The sequence below is a fragment of the Gorilla gorilla genome, chromosome 20 (assembly GCF_029281585.2).
Source record: "Gorilla gorilla gorilla isolate KB3781 chromosome 20, NHGRI_mGorGor1-v2.1_pri, whole genome shotgun sequence".
In the NCBI taxonomy this organism is placed as follows: Eukaryota; Metazoa; Chordata; class Mammalia; order Primates; family Hominidae; genus Gorilla; species Gorilla gorilla.
The window spans coordinates 9,875,565-9,899,212 of record NC_073244.2 but is presented as its reverse complement, the minus strand read 5'-3'; the positions used below and the strand labels follow the sequence as shown (position 1 = coordinate 9,899,212).

Here is a 23,648-nt window from a genome sequence, read left to right as displayed (position 1 = left end):
CAGCCCCAGTCCTGACTTAGCAGCTAATGCCGCTGGGAACATGGCTCCGAGGCTCCGAACCTGAGCTTGCTCAGTCAGCACCAGTGGGGGCAGTACACCCATCCCCCGGGCTTGTCAGGGTGAACTTTAGAGGGTGCAGGTGCTCAGGAACGCCCCCTCCCCTCCTGTCTATCTGTCTGTCTGTCTGCCTTTCCCCTCGCACACCCTCAGTGGTGGCTGCCCGTTCATCTGGAATGCTCGCTCGACAGGCCCCAGGTATTACAGAACCATTAAAACTGAGATCACGCCGCAGCCGCCCTGTGCAGAGTGGCCTCCCTCGCATCTGCTATTTACTACAGCCTTCCAGAAGGCCTCTCGCTTCCGACGGCCTCATTTCACGTTAGGAGCTCCTGGGTTCCAAGGCCTCTGGGATTCCTCCCAGTAGCCCATCCGCCACTTCCTCTCCTAAATTACGACTTGCGACGACCAGCCGAACGCGCGCTCTTTCCTGCTTCTTGTTACCCATCTGTGGATCCTTTGAAGTTTTTGGTCAGGAACTGAGCCGTCCAAGACAGCAGCCCCCGTTCAGATGTGGCTACCAGGCTCTTAAAATGCGGTCAGTCCGGATGTGCTGAACATGGAAAACACGCACCAAGCTTCAAGGGCTTGGTGTGAAAACAAATGTGGCCTTTTCGAGTAAATCTCCCAACCTCCACGTGAATATCCGAGCTTCAGTACCAGGCCCTTGTGCAACGGGAGTGAGCACCAGCACCTCTCAGTTACAGCCTGGCTGGAGGGGAGAGCATCCTGGGGTGCTGGGGTGGCCCTGGGGCCTGTGGGATCACCATGAGGGAGTGGAGTAGCCCAGGGGCCACCGGCTGGAGCTGGATTCTGCAGGCTGGCCTGAGGGGAGAAGCCAGAGCTACAGGGGCAGGCAGGGGCGGGCAGGCAGGGGCAGGCAGTGCCAGGGCTGCGGTCAAGGTGGGAGACGCTTAGCCCGAGGAGCAGCCGGGCGGGGGAAGGTGGGCACCGTGCCCCGGGCCCTGCCATGCTTCTCAAGGTCACAGGCATAGAGCAGGGGGTACTCCCCACACACGCCCTGTGCTGTGGCCACGGTCAGCCTCCTGCTGCCCCGAACGCAGCAAGGGCTCCTTCATGCCTCTGTACCCGCTGACAGGCGGCTCTTTGTCCCTCTGCCTGGAACACCCTCCCCCATCTCCTCCTCATGGTGACTCTGTCCTTCCTCAAGGCCCAGCCCCAGTGTCACCTCCTTGTTGCTGCTCCCCAGGCACCTGGGTTGATTCTCCTTGGTGGACTTTTTGCCACATCAAGGTGGTCTTACCCATTCCTGTTCCCGTCCTGACCCCAGGTCTCCTCCAGGAAGGAGTCGTCTCCGTGCTTGGCCGCCCCTTCACTGACTGCACCGGGGCCTGGCTTTGCCTCCGTGGCAGATGAGTGGAAACCATGTCTTTTTCTTGTCTTATTGCAGTGGCTGGAGCGGGACGCTGTGATTCTCCAGGGTGCCGTCCCAAAGCCTCAGGCTGCTCCTTGCCGTGCTGGGGGTCCTGGCTCTTCTGGGGCTTGTCCATGGGGTTAGGGGTTGCCCGTGGTGTTTTTTTGTTGTTGTTTTGTTTTTTTGGGTTTTTTTTGAGACAAAGTCTCGCTCTTGTCCCCCAGGCTGGAGTGCAATGGTGCGATCTCGGCTCACTGCAACCTCTGCCTCCTGGGTTCAAGTGATTCTCCTGCCTCAGCCTCCTGAGTAGCTGGGATTACAGGTGCCTGCCACCACACCCGGCTAATTTTGTATTTTTAGTAGAGACAGGGTTTCACCATGTTGGTCCGGCTGGTCTTGAACTCCTGACCTCAAGCAGTCCGCCCACCTCAGCCTCCCGGAGTGCGGGATTACAGGCGTGAGGCACACACCAGGCCTTCTTTCTGCATCTCTTGAGCGGATCTTTGGCTTCTTGCCTTTTTAAAGTGGCACCGGGGTCAACTTGATGAAGATTTCCCCTGCCGTCTTGAACTTGGGTTGAAGGAGAGGGAGAATTCTCAGGGGCACCCGCGGCTCTGTGTGGCTAACGTCTCCACGGGGTGTCTCCAGCTTGAGGGTGGGAAGGGGCTCGGGATAGACCCACCCCAAGTGGAGAGAGGCCTGGAGGGGAGCCATTGCCCTGCCTCCCTCCTGGGAAAGGGAAGCACTTTGTCAAAGTCTGATTTGATGGGGAAAAATGCTTTCACACAGCTCCCACTACAACTGAGTGGGAATTAAGTGTTTGCTTAATTGGTCTTTTTTGAAAACAGGTTTATTGAGGTGTAATTCACATACCTTACAGTGTCACCTTTGAAAGTATGTGACTCAGTGGACTGTAGGATATTCACGACATCGTCCTCATCACCACAGTCAATTTTACAGTATTCCATCACCCCAAAAAGAACCCTGTCCACATCAGCAGTCACCCCCATCCCCTCCTCCAGCCCCCGGCACCCACGCATCCCCTTCCTGTCTCTGGATCAGCCTGTCCTGGACATTTCACAGAAATGGGATCACATACTAGGTGGCCTTTTGTGTCTGGCAGCTCGCACTAAGCGTGACATCCTCAGGGTTCACCCACGCTGTGGCCGGGGTCTTGGCCTGGTTCCTCTTTACGGCTGAGTCCTGTTTCGGTGAGGGGTGGGCTGTGCTGGGTTGGCCTGTTCTGCCCTGGGTGGACGCCTGGGTTCTTTCCACCCTTGCCTGCTGTGAGTCGTGCTGCTGTGAGCGCTTGGGACACGTTTCTGTGTGGACGTATGTGTCCTCTTCTCCTAGGCGGACACCTAGGGGTGGAATTGCGGAGGGGGTACTGAGTTGGTCTTGACCACTGTTGCGAACACCTGCAGAGCAGAGGCCCCAAATGCCTTCATCCCGTTTTCGGGCACCCCCTAAGCCAGTCTCGCCCCTCTCCCCTGGCAGCTGATCCACCTTGAGATCAAGCCGGCCATCCGGAACCAGATCATCCGCGAGCTGCAGGTCCTGCACGAATGCAACTCGCCGTACATCGTGGGCTTCTACGGGGCCTTCTACAGTGACGGGGAGATCAGCATCTGCATGGAACACATGGTGAGTGTGTCCGGGGCAGGGGCAGGGGCAGGGGCAGGGGCGGGCCTCCACGGAACAGAGCATGTTGGGGAGAAGGAAGACCCCCTCATGGCCCCTTTCCTCAGAGGCAGCAGTGCGCTGGCTTCCAGGGGATCCTTCTCAAGGCAGTCGATGCCATACAAGTATGTATATATAGATGCCTTTGGTTTTGTTTTGTTTTCTTTTTGTTTTTTTGAGAGGCAGTCTCACTCTGTCACTCAGGCTAGAATCTAGTAGTGGCGCAATCTCGGCTCACTGCAACCTCCACCTCCCAGATTCAAGTGCTACTTCTGACTCAGCCTCCCGAGTAGCTGGGATTACAGGCGCCCACCACCACGCCTGGCTAATTTTTGTATTTTTAGTAGAGACGGGGTTTCACCATGTTGGCCAGGCTGGTCTCAAACTCCTGACCTCAGGTGATCCACCTGCCTCGACCTCCCAAAGTGCTGGGATTACAGGTGTGAGCCACTGCGCCCAGCCAGTGATTTTGTTTTTTAAGCACTCATGTGTTCCTCCCAGCTTTGCTTTTTCTCTTGCTGTATCCCGGGTGTCCTTATGACAGCAGAGAGGGAAAACACTCCCGTTTTGGGGGGTACGTAGGTTGTTTCCAGTCTCTGCCCTATCTCAAATAACGTGGCACTGACTCGCAGGCAAACCTGTGAGGTAAGCCGTGTGAGGGAATTGCTGGGTTCCAGGGTAGATGCAATTAAAAACTGATCCCTATTAGGCCGGGCACGGTGGCTCATGCCTGTAATCCTAGCATTTTGGGAGGCTGAGGTGGGAGGATCATTTAAGCCCAGGAGTTCGATACCAGCCTGGGCAACATAGTGAGAAACCATCTCTATAATTTAAAATATTAGGTGAGTATGGTGGCACGTGCCTGTTTTAAAATTGTTAACAACATTTAAAAATGGGGATAAAAATAGCACCAGCTACATGAGAGGCTGAGGTGGGAAGATCACTTGAGCCCAGGAGGTTGAGGCTACAGTGAGCTTTGGTCACGCCACTGCACTCCAGCCCGGGCAGCAGAGTGAGATGCTGTCTCAAAACAAAACAAAGCTGATGACTGTTTTTAAATGGCCTTCTCAGGAAAGTGTGGCAGTCTGAGCTTGTCAAGGCAGGCCTGTGCCTCCCCCAGCTCAGATCTGTGGGACCACAGTCTCTAGGGTGGGGTACAGGCACCCCCTTCATTGACTCCGACGTGCCCCCTTGTTAAGACACTCTGGCCTTGAAGCCCAGAAGTGGGTGAGATTGGGCGGAACAAAAGGAGAAGTGGCCAGAGCTCAAAACCCCGGAGGAAATGCTGCCGATCCCGCCACACCGAGCTCATCAGGTATCAGACAGCCCGCCGCACAGCGTCCTTTGCAAAACCAGAATGCTTGGGTGACACCCTGCAAACGTGCGATCCCCTTTGACAGTTTTGCAATGAAGGCAGGAAGTGAATTTGAGCAAGGCCCCCACATAGCCATGTGACCCAAGCAAGGCAGCACCCGCCTTGGAGCCCCTTTCCCGCCTGTGAAGGAGACCTGGCGTCTGCCCCGCTGCTCGCAGAGTCATGGTGCCGGCGGCATCAAAGGGCGAGGAAAGGATGAGGAAGCGCTTTGTGGTCTGAGGCAGCCCCTCTGTCATGTGCTCCCTATTCCTCCTCCTCGTCTTCCTCGTCTTCCCCCTCCTCCTCGCGCCCGGCAGGCACCCTCGCTAGTCAGGAGTTCTGTCCATCCTCGTTTTGTGTGGCTGACTCAGTTCTCGAGCCCCCTTCCTCCCATGCAGAAAGGGGACAGTGTGGCAACCCGCCCCCAACCTCTATTCTTGGTGAATTTAAAATGGGGGTTCCCAGAGTGGGTGCTGGCACCCCAGGGGACACCACACAGACCACCAGGCTGCAGGAGGGGGACACAGGCCGTGCTGTTTCTGTGTTATGGAGTGCATCCTTTAAAAGTTCTGAGGTTGTCTAGCCAGGGGCGGTGGCTCACACTTGTAATCCCAGCACTTTGGGAGTGGATCACGAGTTCAGGAGATCGAGACCATTCTAGCTTGGCTAACGTGGTGAAACCCCGTCTCTACTAAAAAAAAAAATACAAAAAAAATTAGCCAGGTATGGTGGCGGGTGCCTGTAGTCCCAGCTACTTGGGAGGCTGAGGCAGGGGAATGGCGTGAACCCTGGAGACAGAGCTTGCAGTGAGCTGAGATCGTGCCACTGCACTCCAGCCTGGGCGACAGAGCGAGACTCCATCTCAAAACAAACAAACAAACAAAAACAACGTGTAGCACGTTGATTTTTAAAGCATTGGGTGAGCCCTGACAGGGCAGCATCCTTGGAAGTAAAGTCATCCAAGGGGGCCATCCCTGCCATCCTGGCCGGCCCTGTGAATTCTTTCCATGCTGAACGATGCTCTCGGAATTCACCTGAGTGCCCATAGGTTTCCACGGAAGGGCCTGCCCAGCACCTGATTCATTCCCTCCCAGGCTACCCCAGTGAGGCAAAGGGGCAGCTTAGCACCGGGGCTGAGGATGGGCGTCCAGATCAGGTCTCGGCCCCACCGCTCACCCTTACCACGGGTTCGGGACAGGACTCTTGCCGCTTCTGCTGTGAAGCTGAGGGAGGTCGTAGTCCCTGCTGGGGTGAGGACTGTGTGAGCTCCTCCCAGGATGGCAGCTGGCATGCACGGGTGTTGCATCCGTGCATGGCTGCTGCAGCCATTTCCCTGTATTTCTATGCTGTTTCCCCATATTTCTATGTCATCTTTATTTTGCATTTTTTTCTTTCTTTTTTTAGGGGGGGTAGGGGGTACAAGGTCTCTCTCTGTCACCCAGGTTGGAGTGCAGTGGCATGATCCTAGCTCACTGCAGCCTCCACCTCTTGGGCTCAAACGATCCTCCTGCCTCAACCTTCCAGGTAGCCGGGACTACAGGTGCACCAGCACGCTTGAGTAGCTTTTTAAGTTTTTTTTTTTTTTTTTTTTTTTTTTTTGAGATGGAGTCTAGCTCTGTCGCCCAGGCTGGAGTGCAGTGGCACAATCTTGGCTCACTGCAAGCTCCACCTCCCAGGTTCACGCCATTCTCCCGCCTCAGCCTCCCGAGTAGCTGGGACTCCAGGCGCCCGCCACCACGCCCGGCTAATTTTTTGTATTTTTAGTAGAGACGGGGTTTCGCTGTGTTAGCCAGGATGGTCTCGATCTCCTGACCTCGTGATCCGCCTGCCTCTGCCTCCCAAAGTGCTGGGATTACAGGCGTGAGCCACCGCGCCTGGCAAGTTTTTTTGTAGATATGGGGTGGCACTATGTTTCCCAGGCTAATCTTGAACTCCTGGGCTCAAACGATTCTCCCGCCTCAGCCTCCCAAAGTGCTGGGATTACAGGGGTGAGCCACCGTGCCCAGTGATGTATTTATATAAAATGGCAAGCACTTGTTGGTGACTGGAACTTAGGAACAGTGGGGCTGGCTGCTTCCCTGGGGTCTGAACCTATTACTGGATAACTCAGGGCAAGAACCCAGTGGACAGTGAGGCCTCATGGGATGGGGAAAGGAGAGCCAGTGCTTACGGACCTCGTAGAGGTGCCCCTTGGCCTTTCTGGGGGTTTCGTCCTATCTGCTGAAGAATGTCCGTCTTGTTCTGCTGTAATGGAAACTGGACATGTCCATCAGTAAGGGAGCGATTAAAGAATGATATTTGGCTGCTTTGCAGTGGCAAAGTGAAATCCACAATGGTGTACTGAATGGGAGTATCCCCACAGTACAACACTATTCATGTAGTGGAGAGGTGGTTGTAGAAAATAAACATAGCATGGGCTGGGCGCAGTGGCTCACGTTTGTAATCCCAGCACTTTGGGAGGCCAAGGCAGGCGGATCACGAGGTCAAGAGTTCAAGACCATCCTGGCCAACATGGTGAAACCCCATCTATACTAAAAATACAGAATTAGCTGGGCATGGTGGCGCACGCCTGTAGTCCCAGCTACTCAGGAGGCTGAGGCAGGAGAATCACATGCACCCGGGAGGCGGAGGTTGCAGTGAGCCGAGATCATGCCACTGCACTCCAGCCTGGCGACAGCAAGACTCCATTTCAAAATAAAAGAAAAAGAAAATAAACATAGCATTGGCCCATTCATTTGTTTATTGTATTTTCAAGTCAGGGTCTTGCTGAGTTGTCCAGCCTGGAGTGCACTGGTGCTGTCCTCCCACGTCAGCCTCCCAAGTAGTTGAGACCACAGGCGTGAGCCACCATGCACAGCTAATTTATTTGCATATTTGTGTAGAGATAGGGTCTCTCCATATTGCCCAGACTGGTCTTGAACTCTTGGCCACAAGTGACCCTCCTGCCTTGGCCTCCCAAAGTGCTGGGATTACAGACATGACCCCATTTCGATGTTATTTTAAACTCTGGCTGGGCAAGCATGCTTTAATCCCAGTGCTTTGGGAGAATCAAATGGCCCAGTAGGTCGAGGCTGCAGTGAGCTATGATTGAGCCACGGCTCTACAGCCTGGGCAAGAGAGTGAGTCCCGAGTCTGTGTTTCCAAATACACAGCAAGATGTGGGGGCCAGGTGCTCACTCCTGTGATCCCAGCACTTTGGGAGGCTGAAGTGGGAGGCCCTCTTCAGCCAGGACTTCGAGAGCAGCCTGGGCAACATGAAGAACCCCCGTCTCTACAAAAAATTAGCAGGACATGGTGGCGCGCCTGTACTCCCAGCTACTTGGGAAGCTGAGGTGGGAGGACTGCCTGAACCAAGGAGGTGGAGGCTGCAGTGAGCCAAGATCACAGCACTATGCTGCAGTCTGGGCGACCCCTGCCTGAAAGAAAGAAAGAGAGAGACAAAGAAAGATCTGGAACAATATAAGTCACACTTGAGGGGGGAATGGTGGAAGTGATGGGGCGTCCGGGTTATTTATCCTCATTTGAATTTTTTATAAGAAAAATGTGTTCGCCGGGCGCGGTGGCTCCCGCCTGTAATCCCAGCACTTTGGGAGGCCGAGGCGGGTGGATCACGAGGTCAGGAGATCGAGACCATCCTGGCTAACACGGTGAAACCCCGTCTCTACTAAAAATACAAAAAATTAGCAGGGCGTGGTGGCGGGCACCTGTAGTCCCAGCTACTCAGGAGGCTGAGGCAGGAGAATGGCGTGAACCCAGGAGGCGGAGCTTGCAGTGAGCCAAGATGGTGCCACTGCACCCCCGCCTGGGCAACGGAGTGAGACTCCGCCTCAGGAAAAAAAAAAAAAGAAAGAAAGAAAAATGTGTTCACCTACTACCTACGTAACAAAATTACAGTTACAAGACCATTTTAAACATCACACACACACACACACACACACACACACACACACACACACACGGTAGACGTGTATGGTCATGCACAGAGTGAGATTTGGGGTCAGCAGTACACAGCTGCAGTACCCCCTGCACCACATCCTGTCTCTGTGACTCAGACAAATTGCTTACCCTGCCAGACTTTGGTCTTTATAGCTGGAGACCAGCCCTTCTCAACCAGGGGCAGTTCTCCCTCCCAGGAGACACCTGGCACTGTCTGGGGATGTGTGTGGTTGTCACGACTGGGGGATGCCCCTGGCGTGGAGTGGATGGAGGCCAGGGACGCTACTCAGCACCCTGCAGTGCCCAGGTCGGCCCCACCCCAGAGAGTGACCTGGCCCCGATGTCACAGTGGAGAAAGGCGGCTGCAGAGAGCGCGATGCTCCTGCGAGGCGTCTTCCGCCAGCTCCTGAGGCTGCAGCACAGCGCTCCGCCCGCCCTCATCTCCGGGGAGAGGCTCTTTGAATTCTCTCACTAAACAAACATTGATTGCGACCCCAGGAGAAACGAAGACGGGAGGAGCTGTGCTGGGGAGCAGGGGTTTTAGGGTTTTAGGGTTGCGTTTGTTGCGTCTGTTTGTTTTTCGCCACCCTGCCTCTTTCGAGTCGTTGGTCTCTTTCTGGTTTTTGTTTTTTTGAGACAGGGTCTTGCTCTGTCACCCAGGCTGGAGTGCAGTGGTGCGATCTTGGCTCACTGCAACCTTGACCTCCCAGGTTCAACGGATCCTCCCACCTCAGCCTTCTGAGTAGCTGGGACTACAGGCGTGCGCCACCACGCCCAGCTAATTTTGGTATGGGGTCTCACTGTGTGGCTCAGGATGGTCTCAAACTCCTCAGCTCAAGCATTCTTTTTGCCTTGGCCTCCCAAAGTGGTAGGATTATAGGTGTGCGCCACCACGTGCGGCTTTTTTTTTTTTTTAATTGAGGAGTCTTGCTCTCTCGCCCAGGCTGGAGAGAAGTGGCACGATCTCGACTCACAGCAACCTCTGCCTCCCAGGTGATCTTCCTGCCTCAGCCTCCCGAGTAGCTGAGATTACAGGCACCCACCACCACGCCCAGCTAATTTTTTTTATTTTTAGTGGAGATGGGGTTTTACCATATTGGCCAGGCTGGTCTCAAACTCCTGACCTCAAGTGATCCGCCTGCCTCAGCCTCCCGAAGTCCTGGCATTACAGGCGTGAGTCACCGCTCCCATCCCATGTCTGGCCTCATTTTAAGTAATTCTTTTAAGGTAGATTGATAAAAACTGAGAATAGAAGCAGCTTCCACCTGGCCCTGGCTCACTGGAGCTCCCGTCCTGGCACCTCCTCCTGGGCTGTCTGAGCCCTGGCCATACCTGCCCTCTCACCCTGTGTGTCTGCGTCTTCAGCCTGGAGCTGGTGGATGGAGTCACGTGTGTGCTCTAGAGGTCTCAAAGCGTGTTGGGTTTTCTAGAACTGCCTTCGGCCTTTCTCTCCAAGCCTAGCTGGGCAGAAGTGGCCAGAGAGCGGCAACCCGGGCACCCCTGAGTCCCAGGATTTCTCCCCCAGCTCCTCCCACCCATGTGAATGAAAGCCATCCCAGGGAAGGCTGGGCTTTTGCAGGAGTCCTGGAGCAGCATGGTGGGGAAATCCAGGCTCCCCAGCCAGCCTCTCCAGGCTCCCCAGCCCACCCTCTCCAGGCTCCCCCAGCCCGCCCTCTCTAGCCTCAGTTCCACTTTCCTCTCTGCTGAGCACAGAAGAGACGCACACCAGACGGTGGCAGTGGGAACTCGGCCTGTCACCCTTGCTGTCCTGGGGGTGGCCTGGCAGGTGTGTCCGGAGCCTCTGCCTCTGAAGAGGCACCTTGGGTGGCTCCCAGTGCCTGGGGTTTTGGCATTTGGGGGTTTTGGTCCCCAGGTTTGTTGCCAGGCAGCCTTGGGCAAGACATGGAATTTCTGTTTCATCATTTATGACATGGATGTGGGGCCACACCCGGGGACCAGCCTACCCATGATGACTCGTTTCCAGGCCCTCCGCAGGATGCCCGGCACAGTGGCGAGGAGACCACAGGCTGTGGGGAGGGGCCGAGGTTACCGTCACCTGGGCTGGCCTCACTGGGATCCCTCCTGCAGTCCATGCACCCCCTGGCACCTGGTCCTACTCGGCCTGGCCTTTCTGCCCTAGGTGGCAGGGACAGGCGCAGGGCAGACGTCCAGCAGTGGAGCCGCAGGGCTTGGCGAGGGAGCCCCCGTGGGGGTCTGGACGGGCACACAGCGACCCGCCGCCTCCTCCCACACAGGGCAGCGCCCGCGTCTCCTCCGTGCCCTCACCCTCCCCTTCCCTTCGTGTGCTGGGAAGAGGACCCAGGCCCAAGAAGCTGGTCTCCAGCCTGGCCGCCTCCCGTGGCGCACAGACAAGCCCACCACGTAGGCTGCAGGGAGCGCGGGCTCCACAGCTGGCTGAGCCCCCGGCCATGGCTTGGGCTGGCCCGGAGCAGAGCCTCTGCCGTGGCGACCTCAGGAGGGCCGAGTCACGCAACTGATTCGAGGATGGGATGGGAGGCGGGGGCCCCCTGGGCCCTGTTCCTTCCCCACCTTGTTCGTGGGTGTTCAGACCCAAAGGCAGAACTGCCAGAAGACCCCCTGCCCTTGGCCCATGGGTGGAGTTGGGCTCCGGCCCCTGCTTCCCGTCAGGAGGCAGACCACCCCCTCGCCGGGAGTAGGGGGACACATCCGTGGCTTCCCGGCCACCTGTGCAGAGCCTGCACTCACTCCTTGTGTGCCCTCTAGGATGGCGGCTCCCTGGACCAGGTGCTGAAAGAGGCCAAGAGGATTCCCGAGGAGATCCTGGGGAAAGTCAGCATCGCGGTGAGTCCACCGCAGACCCACCTCGCGCCCCCACCACACTCTGCACTGACCTCTTCCACACGGCCAGGGTTCTGGGAGCCACTCACAGTGTGGTGGGGGTTAGGGTGGCCCCTGCAGAAAGAGAGTGGCCAAGGCTGTGCCCACCTGCTGTGGAGCTTGAACAAGTGACGTCCCTTTTGGGGCCTGAGGTCACCATCTGCCAAGTGAAGACGTTATAGGTCCCTCTTCACTCTTAGTATCCTCTGTTTGCCACGCTGGTCCCCTCTGCCCCTCGTGGCAGGGGGATGTTGGCAGCTGGCACGTTGCAGGGGACAGGAGCTTGTTGAAAGGGAGATTCTGGGGTGGGATGTGGGACGCCAGGACCTCCAGACACACTCGCCCTTGCTGTTAGAAATGTCACCGGGGCCAAGGGCATCTCTGCTGCCCGGTCTCCAGCATAGCTGCTCCGTAGAGCCGTGTGGTTTCAGCAGACCGTGCGTGTTGCTTCTAGGAGCTTGCACCTTGTCCATAGCAGGGGCCGAGTCCCGCCTGCCCTTACCAGTGTTGGATTAAGACAGAGGATGCGTGCTGCCAGACACGCGTTTCACAGTTGAAAGCTGCCATCACACTGCCTGTGCTGCTTGCTTCACTTCTCGGGATGCTGCTTCCAGGGCGGGCCTGGGGGAAACATCGTCCTTCCCGGGCACCCTTAGCCCGTCCCATCTGGGGGCCCTTAGCACAGTCCCTGGGACCCCAGATGCTGCCTTTCAGGCTGATGTGGGCAAACTCGGCAGCCCAGCCTACTCCCGGGCCGTGGGCCACCGTCTCAGCTTCCCTGGGGCTCAGCCATGTGCTCTGAATCAAAGGCAGTAGTGGCATCGGCGGCACTGCGGCCATGTGGGAACCAGGGTTGACTTGCACCCACCAGCACAGGGCTGTCAGCACTGTCTCGTCTCTGGCCTCGCTTGCTCCACCCCAGCGAGCTCCTCACGGCTTGAAACGGTTCCTGCCGCAGCCCCCTCGCTCCAGCTCTGACTGCTCAGCTCTGACCCCCGGGCTCGGTCAGGAGCTAAGCCCTGGCAGCCTTGTCCCGTGACTCCCTCCGCACTCCCCTGCAGGTTCTCCGGGGCTTGGCGTACCTCCGAGAGAAGCACCAGATCATGCACCGAGGTAAGGCCCAGCCTGCCCTCCCCAGAGCCCCGGGGGCCGGCAGGCAACTGTTGGGCGCCCCTCACCCGCAGCCTGCCGCCCCCAGATGTGAAGCCCTCCAACATCCTCGTGAACTCTAGAGGGGAGATCAAGCTGTGTGACTTCGGAGTGAGCGGCCAGCTCATCGACTCCATGGCCAACTCCTTCGTGGGCACGCGCTCCTACATGGCTGTGAGTCCCCGCTGGCTCTCCCCTCCAGCTCTCCGCCCCGGCTCTCCCCACCAGCTCTCCTCCCTGCTGCTCTCCCCCAAGCTCTCCCCACCCAGCTCTGCCAGCCAGCTCTCCCCCTCAGGTCTCCTGCGCAGCTGTCCCTCCCAGTTCTCCTGCGCAGCTCTCCCCGCCTCCCACGAGGCTTTCCCAACTATTTCGTGGGCACACACTCCTACATGGCTGTTAGCACCCCCGGGACAGTCCCACCCCAGCTGCACCCTCCCCTTCATCAGCTCTCCCCACTTGCCACAAGGCACGTCTAAAGCTGGTGCCTCCTGGGAGCCTGCTTTTCGGATTCCCCTTGCTCTTTATTTTTTATTTGTTAATTTATTAATCTTTTGTAGACACGGGGTCTCACTGTATTGCCCAGGCTGCCCATGAACTCCTGGGCTCAAGTGACCTTCTTTCCTCAGCCTCCCAAAGTGCTGGGATTCCACTAGCAGTGAGCCTGAGCCACCACGCCCGGCCAGATCTCCCCTTCCTGTTGGAATTCTCTCTTAGGTTTTTGTCTCTAGCAATGCCTACCAGGTTTCTTTCTTTTTTTTTTTTTTTTTTGAGATAGAGTCTTGCTCTGTCACCCAGGCTGGAGTGCAATGGCACAATCTTGGCTCATTGCAACCTCTGCCTCCCACCCGGGAGCAATTCTCCTGCCTCAGCCTTCCAAGCAGCTGGGGCTACAGGCATGTGCCCCCACAGCTGGGTAATTTGGTTTTTGTTTTTGTTGTTTTTTTTTTTTTTTTTTTTTTTTTTTTTTTTTTTTTTTTGAGACACAGTCTCACACTCTCACCCAGGCTGGAGTGCAGTGGCACCATCTCAGCTCACTGCAAGCTCCGCCTCCCGGATTCACACCATTCTCCTGCCTCAGCCTCCCGAGTAGCCGGGACTACAGGCGCCCGCCACCACGCCCGGCTAATTTTTTGTGTTTTTAGTAGAGACGGGGTTTCACCGTGTTAGCCAGGATGGTCTCAATTTCCTGACCTCGTGATCCGCCCGCCTCGGCCTCCCAAAGTGCTGGGATTACAGGCATGAGCCACCGCGCCCGGCAGCCTTGGCTAACTTTTAAAAAAATGTTTTTAGTAGAGATGGGGTCTCGCCATATTGGCTAGCCTAGTCTTAACTCCTGGGCTTCCACCTCAACCTCCCAAAGTGCTGGGATTACAGGCATGGGCCACCGCACCCGGCCCTTAGTTAATTTCTGGACCAAGGAACTGGAATCTGGGGTCTTTTAGGAAACGACTGGGGATTCAGCAACCTGCCAAATTGAGCCTTGGAGCAGCCTCTGAGATGTTAGCTGTGGAGGAGGAGGCCCCTGCTTCCTGGGGCCCATCATCCATTCCCAAAAGTGCTGAGCATTGCAGGCTCTTCAAGAGCTGCGGTCAACACCAGCTCCAGGCCTCGGGCTGGAAGCCTCTTCAGCAAGGGCCGCAGGGAGGCCCTGGGTGGGTGAGCCGGGAGGTAGAATTGCATAACAGCTCTGTATCCATTGCTGCGCTCATTAGCCATGGAGAGGGTGACGGGGGCTGTAACGGGGCAAGCCTCCCGGGTTCCAGCTGCCATCCTCGCCCCTCTGGGCTCTTTCCTCCCTGGCTCTGCTATAGCCGGAGCGGTTGCAGGGCACACATTACTCGGTGCAGTCGGACATCTGGAGCATGGGCCTGTCCCTGGTGGAGCTGGCCGTCGGAAGGTACCCCATCCCCCCGCCCGACGCCAAAGAGCTGGAGGCCATCTTTGGCCGGCCCGTGGTCGACGGGGAAGAAGGAGAGCCTCACAGCATCTCGCCTCGGCCGAGGCCCCCCGGGCGCCCCGTCAGCGGTACGGCCTGAGTCTGCAACTTCCGGTCTGGACGCGCAGTGTCCTGCGCAGGGCCTGCTGTGCCAGGGTCAGCAGCTGCCTCCCCTCTGCCCCTGTCGCACCACCTGTCCCCCTGGATGGTGCTGACTGTGGTCAGCAGTCCTCCCATGGTCCTGGGGTTTCCGGGGACAGAGCTGGAAGCAGTGAGCACCCCAAACCTGTTCTGTCCAGGGCAGCTGCACCTGTTGTTGCCAGCTGGAGGGATCTGGGAGCACAGCTTTGCCACCAAGCCCCTGGGCAGTTGGATTTTCCAACATTTTATCCTGAAAGCATTCAAACGTACAGAAAAGTGGAAGGAATTGGCCGCCACAGAGCCTGGATTCTGCAGGTGACACGCTCCTGTGCTGCGGGCCAAGCCTTCCAGGGAGTCCTGAAGTGGAGATCTGACTTGGCATGGCCCTCAGTGGCCTGTTGGCTCTGGCCCCAACACACACAGGAGGGGACACAGCCCGGGAGGGGGCGGGAGGGCTCAGGCCCCAGGGACAGCTGGGCTCGCAGAGGACAATCCGGCGCTTAGGGCGGGCACCTCGGGAGCGGGAGCTCCCTGACGCCAGTCAGAGAGGGCCGAGCGGACACTTCCACCGCCTGAGGGAAGAGCCGGGGGCGGGCCCTGCTTGGTGCAGAATCACAGGAGGGTCCTGTGATTTTTTTAAAGTCAGACATCAGGGAGAGTTGGTGGCGTCAGACCCCAGAGGACCCTGTAGCGGACTATGGTTGGTTTTAAAGCATGTTTCTGAGCTACAAAGCGCACACCCCACAGCCCACTCGTTTCAGGTGAGCACTTCAGTGGTTTTCAGTCACAGTGCTGCACCCCATCACCTCTAATTCCAGAACCTTCTCAGCTCCCCAGGAGGAAACCCTGTCCCCATCAGCTGTCACTCTCCATCCCCTTCCTGCCTCTGGACTGGCCTGTCCTGGGCATTTCACAGAAATGGGGTCACACACTTGTGTGGCCTTCTGTGTTTTGTGTGTGGCTTCTCTCCCAGAGCGCAGTGTCCTCAAGGGTCATCCACGCCATGGTGCGTGTCAGAGCCTGGGTCCTTTTGAAAGGCTGAGTAGTATTTTATGACACGAACAGGCCACGTTTTGTGGTCCTACCCGGATGGATCGGGGCTGTGAGAAGGAGATTTTCACAGCACTGGCAAGCCCACCTCCTCCCCTCCAGCCAGACTGCTGGGATGTCTTGATCTCATCCCAGGGAGAGGCCCCCAGGTCCTTATCCTCAGGCCTAGCCTCAGCCTCTCCCAGTCCCAACTCAGGTGGTATACCATCCCCAGCCCTGCCCCCAGCCCAGGGCCCCAGCCCGCCTGCCCATTTCAGGACGGGCAGAAGGCGAAAGTCCAGCTGCCAAGCCCAGGCCTGGCCAGCTGGTTCTCAGACAGGGGTCAGCCACCCCTAGCCGGTCTCCTGTCCTGAGTGGCACTTGGGGCCTGCCCCCATCACCGCCAGCAGCTCCATGCAAGGTCACGCGGCTGTCCTTGCCTGCGGTCAGCACCGTCCCTCCCCCTGCCCTCCAGAGAGGAGGGGTGATGACTTTGGCACGTCCGGCAAGCCTCACAGAGCCAAATGTGTGACTTCTCAAAAAATGTTCTTGTTCCTTTTGCCTTTTTTTTTAATTCACTAGAGGCTCAGGCAAGGAGTAGCTGTCCCAGGGAATGGAACCCAGAGTCAGGCAGGGGAGCTTTGTCCAGTGCCTCTGCACACCCGTCTCCAATTTAGGCTGGCATGGGGAGGAGGGCATCCGGTGGTGATCAGCCCCCTGGGAGCCCAACCCCCAGCAGAAGTGAGGTGGCCATCGGCCCATCTCACCTCCATCTCTCTCCCTGTGCAGGTCACGGGATGGATAGCCGGCCCGCCATGGCCATCTTTGAACTCCTGGACTATATTGTGAACGAGGTTTGTGCTTGATGCCTTTTGGCTTTTCTCTTCCTTTTCTTTCTTCTTTCTTTTTTTTTTTTTTTGTTTTGTTTTGTTTTGTTTTAGGCAGAGTCTCTCTCTGACCAGAGCAAGAGTCACCAAGGCTGGAGTACAGTGGTGCCTTCTCGGCTCACTGCAACCTCCACTTCCCAAGCTCATGTGATTCTCGTGCCTCAGCCTCCCGAGTAGCTGGGATTACAGGTGCGCACCACCACACCCAGCTAATTTTTTTTTTTTTTTTGAGACATTGTCTAGCTTTGTAGTGCAGTGGCTTGATCTCGGCTCACTGCAACCTCCGCCTCCTAGGTTCAAGCAATTCTTGAACCAATTCCACGTGTGTCGCGTCTCCCATCTTCTACTGTGCTGCACGAGCCCAGCTCCTTCCCAAGGGCATTGTTTTTTATGAAGACAAACCCAGAATTCCCACCGCAGCCTCTCACCCTGAGTCCAGAGGGAGGTGTGTGCCAGCAGCCCTGGGCTCAGGCCGAGGAGCCAGCCTGCCCCTTGAGCGGTGGCCCAGTGTCTCTGCATCAGAGCGTCTTGGCGCCCGTGGGCGTGGACTCATAAATCACCCCGCTTCCACAGAGAAAGGTACAGGAATGGCCCTTGCCTCTTGGAAGGAGGCCCAGAGAGCCTAGAAGGACCTGTAGGTCCCGGGGTGGCTCCTGCTCCGTCAGTCCCCATAACAACCCAGTGAGCCACAGGATGGTTTCCACCGCCCCGATGAGTAAAACAAGGCACAAGGAGGGACGTGGCCTCCTTCCAGGCCTGCAGCTGTCAGGAAGGCACAGGACTGCACCCCAAGGTCCTGTTTGCCATGTGACCAGGCCGGGCCACCTCCCTGGGCCTTCTGTGGGTTTCTGTGTCTTTGGTGGCCCTTTGGAGCTGGGGCAGAGAAACGGGCATTTGAGCTGCCTGCAGACTGGGCTACGCCTGGGGTTGGGTGGCGAGATGATGACGGAGCCAGGTGGGGTGGCCCGGGTGACCCAGCTCTCCCTGCACCTAGCAGCCAAACCCACGCCCAGTGAGCACATCCCCCCACTGCTCCCCCACCTCTTCCCGCCCCTGCCCCTGCGCGGGAAAGGCCTGCCCCTGCCCTGCTGGCACCGCTTACACGGCCACTCCCGCTCCGGGGAAGTGTGTCGGGCCAGGCTCCCCAGTGCTTGGGCTTAAAACTGTGGACCCAGTTTGGCCGGGCACGGTGGCTCAGGTGTGTAATTCCAGCACTTTGGGAGGCCACAGTGGGTGGATCACCTGAGGTCAGGAGTTCGAGACCAGCCTGGCCAACCTGGTGAAATACCGTCTCTACTAAAAATATAAAAATTAGCCAGGCGCAGTGGTGGGCACCTGTCATCCCAGCTACTCAGGAGGCTGAGGCTGGAGAATCCCTTGAACCCTGGAGGTGGAGGCTGCAGTGAGCCAAGATCACGCCATTGCACTCCAGCCTGGGCAACAGAGCGAGACTGTCTCAAAACAAAATAACTTTGGACCCAGCTGTCCCTCTGTGGGGCCCAGTCCCAAAGCTCATCCTTCAGCCAGTGACACTGGGGAAGGAAGCAAGTGACGACACTCGAGAGATTGTCCTGTTGATAAAAGGGAGACGCACCCCACTCTTTCCCTCTAACCAGCCATGACTCTCAAACGAGAGCTTTCGGGAGAAGGCCAGCTCTGACAGGGTGCAGCCCAGTTGGCATGTGGTGTCGGCCAGGCCTGCAGGGTGGGCGACCGGACAGGACAGTGAGGGGTAGGGAGGGCCGCAGCCAAGGGTCCCTGAGGATGCCCAGGGCTGACCCCACCCTCTTTTCTCCTCCACAGCCGCCTCCTAAGCTGCCCAACGGTGTGTTCACCCCCGACTTCCAGGAGTTTGTCAATAAATGGTAGGTGGAGCCGGGCTGCCCACACCCCTGGCCGGGACCCAGATGTGCCACTCCTTCCGGGTCCTGGGTGGGGCCCATGGCCCAGCCTGCCCATCCAGAATCCCAGTGCAGCGTCGGGCAGGACTCAGCCCAACGGGAAGCCAGATTCCCTTTCCCAGAGCTGTGAGGCTGCAGCTCCCGGCTGCCATGCCATCCTGTCCCTGAGCCCAGGGGTGAAGCAGGATTGCAGGCCCTGTGGACATGACGGTGTCCCCGCCTCACTGTCTGCAGCAGGAGAAGCCTCTGTCTGGTCCCCGGACCCCTGGTGTGCTGACTGTGGGCTCCCCGGGATCCGCCCGCAGGTTCCGGGAGGGTCGCCAGCCCCACTCCATTCTCCTGCCCCCAAGCACCCAGCAGCACCTGTGGCGTGGGCCTCACAGGCATGTGCGGCAGACCACGGGGAAGGAGCTGCAGACACCCCGCTGCCCATAGGGCCGGTCCGTGTGTGTGAGCTCGGGACGCCGTGGAACGGCACCGCACTCCTGGTGCCGGAGTTGCCCCGGGCCCTTGGCGTGCGCTCCGGCGATGTTGCTCCGGGCCTGGGGTTTTATTAGACAGTTAGCTGGGGTTGCGTCCAGGCTTCTGACCCACCAGGCGGGGTTTCCCACCCTCTTTCCCTCTCACCCTCCCCCCGGGGGGTGTCTTGCCCCTGGCACCAAAGTGCAGAGGTGGATCCCTCGTCCTCTGCCAGGAGGCAGAGCAGAGCAGCCAGCTCTGTGCCACTCTCTCTGGTCTGAGAGATCTCTCTCTGGTCGGAGAGATCCAGGTCCCCTCCGACCACGGCCCAAACGCAGGTGCCCTGGGGCCACCAACTGACTGCCCTGTCTTGTCTCCCCCACCGCCTCCCGGTCCTGCCTCTTGGAACCCCCAGCCTCATCAAGAACCCAGCGGAGCGGGCGGACCTGAAGATGCTCACAGTGAGTGATGCCAGTGGGTTCTGGGACCGGGAGGGTGCAGGCTGCCACCCAGGCCCCAGGAAATAAGGCTGCTGGGCCTGGCCCTGCCCGGGGAGCCAGCACCTGCGACCAGGATGTGGGCAGGCCGGGTGTGCCGGGCCACGCCGAGGATCCTCTGTGGGTCTCCCTCATCCATGAGAGAAGCCATCCTGGGCTGGCTGCAGGGAGCAGAGGGTGTGTGCGTGGGAACAGCTCTGGGCTCTGAGCTCCGCCGCTCCTGCCTGGTGCTGGTCCCGCACCCACAGGACGGGACCCCGGGCTTCTTTGCCCTCATGAGAGGCTGGAGGCAGCTCTCATCCCCCCAAGCTCCTTACCCTGCAAACTAGAGGGTGACTGTCCCTGTTCTGCACACTGGCAAGCAGGTCCCCTGAGGCCGTGTGTACTTCGGTGTCCCCTTAAACCCCCATCCTCTGATATCCTCGGAAGCCCAGCTGTTCACCAAAACTCGCCTCCCCAGCGGGGACTACACCCTCAGAGGAGGGCCCCGGGCATCATCCTCCTGCCCTCAGCCCAGCCTGCATCCCGAGTGCTTTCCCATACCACAGCCACCGTCAGCGACCTTCAAACCCCTCGACAGCTGATTGGCGGATTGGAGATGCCACCCCACTAGACAGCCCGTTACTTTCTGTGCCTGTAAGAAAAGAAGAGATGCCAGCTACAGACACCCAACCGGGTGCCTTCTAATACTGGAATGTGGCTTTCAGTTTTGTTTTTTTCTTGAGAGTCGGACAGAGTCTCACTCTGTTGCCCAGACTGGAGTGCAGTGAAGCAATCTCAGCTCACTGCAGTCTCAGCCTCCCAGGCTTACACAATTCTCCAGTCAGCCTCCCAAGTAGCTACGATTACAGGCACCCGCCACCACACCCGGCTAATTTTTGTATTTTTAGTAGAAACAGGCTTTCACCATGTTGTCCAGGCTGGCCTCAAACTCCTGACCTCAGGTAATCCACCTGCCTCAGCCTCCCAAAGTGCAGAGATTACAGATGTGAGCCACCACACCTGGTCAAAAAAATTTTTGAGATACAGCCTTGCTCTGTCCCCCAGGCTGGAATGCAGTGGTGCGATTGTAGCTCACTGTAGCCCCAACTCCCATGCTCAAGTGATCCTCCCACTCAGCCTCCTGAGCAGCTGGGGCTACTGATGTGTGCCACCAAGCCCAGCTAGTTTTTGTGTGTGGGTTTTTTTTTCCCCTGCAAAGATGAAGTCTCACTCTTGTCACCCAGGTTGGAGTGCAGTGGTACGATCTCGGCTCACTGCAACCTCCGCCTCCCAGGTTCAGGGAATTCTCCTGCCTTAACCTCCTCAGCCTCCTAAGTAGCTGGGATTACAGGTGCCTGCCACCATGCCCAGCTAATTTTTGTATTTTTAGTAGAGATGGGGTTTCCCCGTGTTGGCCAGGCTGGTCTCGAACTCCTGACCTCAGGCGATCTGCCTGCCTCAGCCTCGCAAAGTGCTGGGATTACAGGCGTGAGCCACCGTGCCCGACCTGCCCAGCTAGTTTTTTTATAGAGACAGGGTCTTGCTAATTGTCCAGGCTGGTCTCAAACTCCTGGGCTCAAATGATTCTCCCACCTTGGCCTCCCAGAGGGCTGGGATTACAGGTGTAAGCCACTGCACCTGGCATGTGTGACTTTTTTTCTTTTTTAATGAGGCAGGCTGGGCATTGTGGTGGGCACTTGGAATCCTAGTGCCATAGGGAGATGGCTCTCTGAGGCCAGGAGTTCAAGGCCAGCCTGGGCAACATGGTGAGACTGTGCCTCTCCAAAATAAATAAATAAATAAAAAGAGAGGGGTACTAATGTTGAAATAACTTTTTTTTTCCTTCAGACGGAGTCTTGCTCTGTTGCCCAGGCTGGAGTGCAGTGGTGCAATCTCGGCTCACTGCAAACTCCGTCTTCCAGGTTCAAGCAGTTCTCCTGCCTCAGCCTCTCGAGTAGCTGGGATTACAGGCTCGTGCCTCCACACCCGGCTAATTTTTGTGTTTTTAGTAGAGATAGGGTTTCACCATGTTGACCAGGCCGGTCTCGAACTTGTGATCCACCCACCTAGGTCTCCCAGAGTGCTGAGATTATAAGCATGAGCCACTGCACCTGGCCGAAATAGCCATTTTTGAACCAGCTTCTTAAAAATGCTCCCCTGTTGGGTATCCTGGACCTAGCCGAGATGTGTCCTATCAAGTTGGTTGGTTTTTCACCCATACCTACACCGACTTTTAGGAAGATAGGCACCCTGGCCTGCCTCCAGCTGCAAAAGAGGCAGCATTCAGGGGCCCAAGGTCCTGGACACCACCCTCCTGGGAACCCCAAAGGCCTCTACTCACCCGCCATGGGGTGGCCCAGCACAGCCTCTTCCCCAAGGGCACCCGCCCTCCTCCCCCAGCCCTTCCAACCAAGAGGCTTCTCCTGTTGTGCCGTCCTGTACAGGAACCGCCGGTCGCACGTGGCTGTTGAAGTGTGTTCAGTGGGGCCGGGCACAGCGGCTCACGCCTGTGATCCCAGTACTTTGGGAGGCCGAGGCGAGCGGATCATTTGAGGACAGGATTTCGAGACCAGCCTGGGCAACATGGAAAAACCCGGTCTCAACTAAAAATACAAAAATTAGCTGGGCATGGTAGCACGCACCTGTAATCCCAGCTACTTGGGAGGCTGAGGCAGGAGAATTGCTTGAACCTGGGAGGCAGAGGTTACAGTGAGCTGAGATCATACCACTGCACTCCAGCCTATGCGACAGAGCAAGACTGTCTCAAAAAATAAAAATTAAGGCCAGTTGCAGTGGCTCATACCTATAATCCCAGCACTTCGGGAAGCCGAGGCAGGAGGATCATTTGAGTTCAGGAGTTCGAGACCAACCTGGCCAACATGGTGAATCCCCGTCTCTACCAAAAATACAAAAATTAGCTGAGTGTGGTGGCACATGCCTGTAATCCCAGTTACTGGGGAGGGTGAGGCAGGAGAATCGCTTGAACCCGGGAGGCGGAGGTTGCAGTGAGCTAAGATCACGCCACTGCACTCCAGCCTGGGCAACAAGAGTGAAACTCCATCTAAAAAAAAAAAAATTAAAGTAAAAGTATTTAATTAATTTGTTAAACTGAAATAAAATTGAGGCTTTTGTTCTCAAGCCATGGGAGCCACAGTCCAGGGGCTCTGGAGCCTCATGTGCTGGCGAGTGGAACGGTGCCTGTACAATGCTCTTCACGGAGTTCTGTGGAACAGCCTGTTCTTGCCTGGGCTGTCCTGCTCCGGGGGACCCTGGCAATGGCTGAGGACATTGTGGTGTCACGACTTGGGGAAGCCCCTGGCATGGAGTGGGTGGAGGCCAGGGACGCTGCTCAGTACCCTGCAGTGCCCAGGATGGCCCCACGCCAGAGAATGATCCGGCCCCAGTGTCCACCGCGGCCGGAGGACCCTGGGCTTGCGCGAGCATAGACCCTCCCCTGGGAGTGCAGGCTGCCGTGCTGGTGGTGTCCCCGCCCCAGGCGGAGCACAGCATCCTGAGACCCCTCCCAGGCCTGGCACACGCCGCTGCCCCTTTCTGGGTGTCTTTCCCTCTCCTACCCCGAGTGCATCTTCCTGCGGGGAAGGGAGGGTCTCCTCTGTTTTTTGCTTTCTGTCCCGTACCATCTGCCAGGGCTGGGCAGACGCTGGCCCTCCCCGTCCTACTGTGACTCCAGGCCCGGGTGCTCACGGCTCCCCTTTCCTTGCAGAACCACACCTTCATCAAGCGGTCCGAGGTGGAAGAAGTGGATTTTGCCGGCTGGTTGTGTAAAACCCTGCGGCTGAACCAGCCCGGCACACCCACGCGCACCGCCGTGTGACAGTGGCCGGGCTCCCTGCGTCCCGCTGGTGACCTGCCCACCGTCCCTGTCCATGCCCCGCCCTTCCAGCTGAGGACAGGCTGGCGCCTCCACCCACCCTCCTGCCTCACCCCTGCGGAGAGCACCGTGGCGGGGCGACTGCGCATGCGGGAACGGGGGTCTCCTCTCCTGCCCGTCCCGGCCGGGGTGCCTCTGGGGACGGGCGACGCTGCTGTGTGTGGTCTCAGAGGCTCTGCTTCCTTAAGTTACAAAACAAAACAGGGAGAAAAAAAGCAAACCGCGCCATCCTGCTTCTTTCTTCCGTTCGGCGTTGGGTGCTGGGCTTTGCTTCAGCCCAGCACGGAGAGGGCATCCCTGAGCTGACCCGCATCGCCGGGCGCGGAGGCTGGAGGGCGCAGGGCCCTCCCTTAGGGAGAGCCCGCCTCTCCCTTTGGGTCAAGGGATGAAGACCTGCAGTGAGCCCCCAGGCGATGGCGGCTCTCACCAAAAGGAAGGAGAGTGAGGCCGCGGGCGGCGGCTCATGCCTGTCATTCCAGTGCTTTGGGAGGCTAAGGCGGGAGGATCACTTGAA

At 57.7% G+C, this 23,648-nt stretch overlaps 1 protein-coding gene and 1 pseudogene across 1 annotated transcript in view; both read left to right on the top strand.

The window, feature by feature from the left end:
* Positions 1 to 23,354, top strand: part of MAP2K2 (mitogen-activated protein kinase kinase 2) — a 33,991-nt gene extending 10,637 nt beyond the window's left edge. The window contains exons 3-11 of the mRNA XM_004059746.4: positions 2,930 to 3,076; positions 11,148 to 11,225; positions 12,323 to 12,374; positions 12,460 to 12,584; positions 14,222 to 14,435; positions 16,306 to 16,370; positions 18,207 to 18,268; positions 19,179 to 19,224; positions 22,967 to 23,354. Of these exons, the coding sequence (XP_004059794.1) occupies positions 2,930 to 3,076; positions 11,148 to 11,225; positions 12,323 to 12,374; positions 12,460 to 12,584; positions 14,222 to 14,435; positions 16,306 to 16,370; positions 18,207 to 18,268; positions 19,179 to 19,224; positions 22,967 to 23,077 (900 nt within the window). The 3' untranslated portion in view covers positions 23,078 to 23,354. The remainder of the gene's footprint in view (positions 1 to 2,929; positions 3,077 to 11,147; positions 11,226 to 12,322; positions 12,375 to 12,459; positions 12,585 to 14,221; positions 14,436 to 16,305; positions 16,371 to 18,206; positions 18,269 to 19,178; positions 19,225 to 22,966) is intronic.
* LOC109024231 (uncharacterized) lies at positions 18,280 to 19,172 on the top strand (annotated as a pseudogene).
* Positions 23,355 to 23,648: the final 294 nt, after the last annotated feature.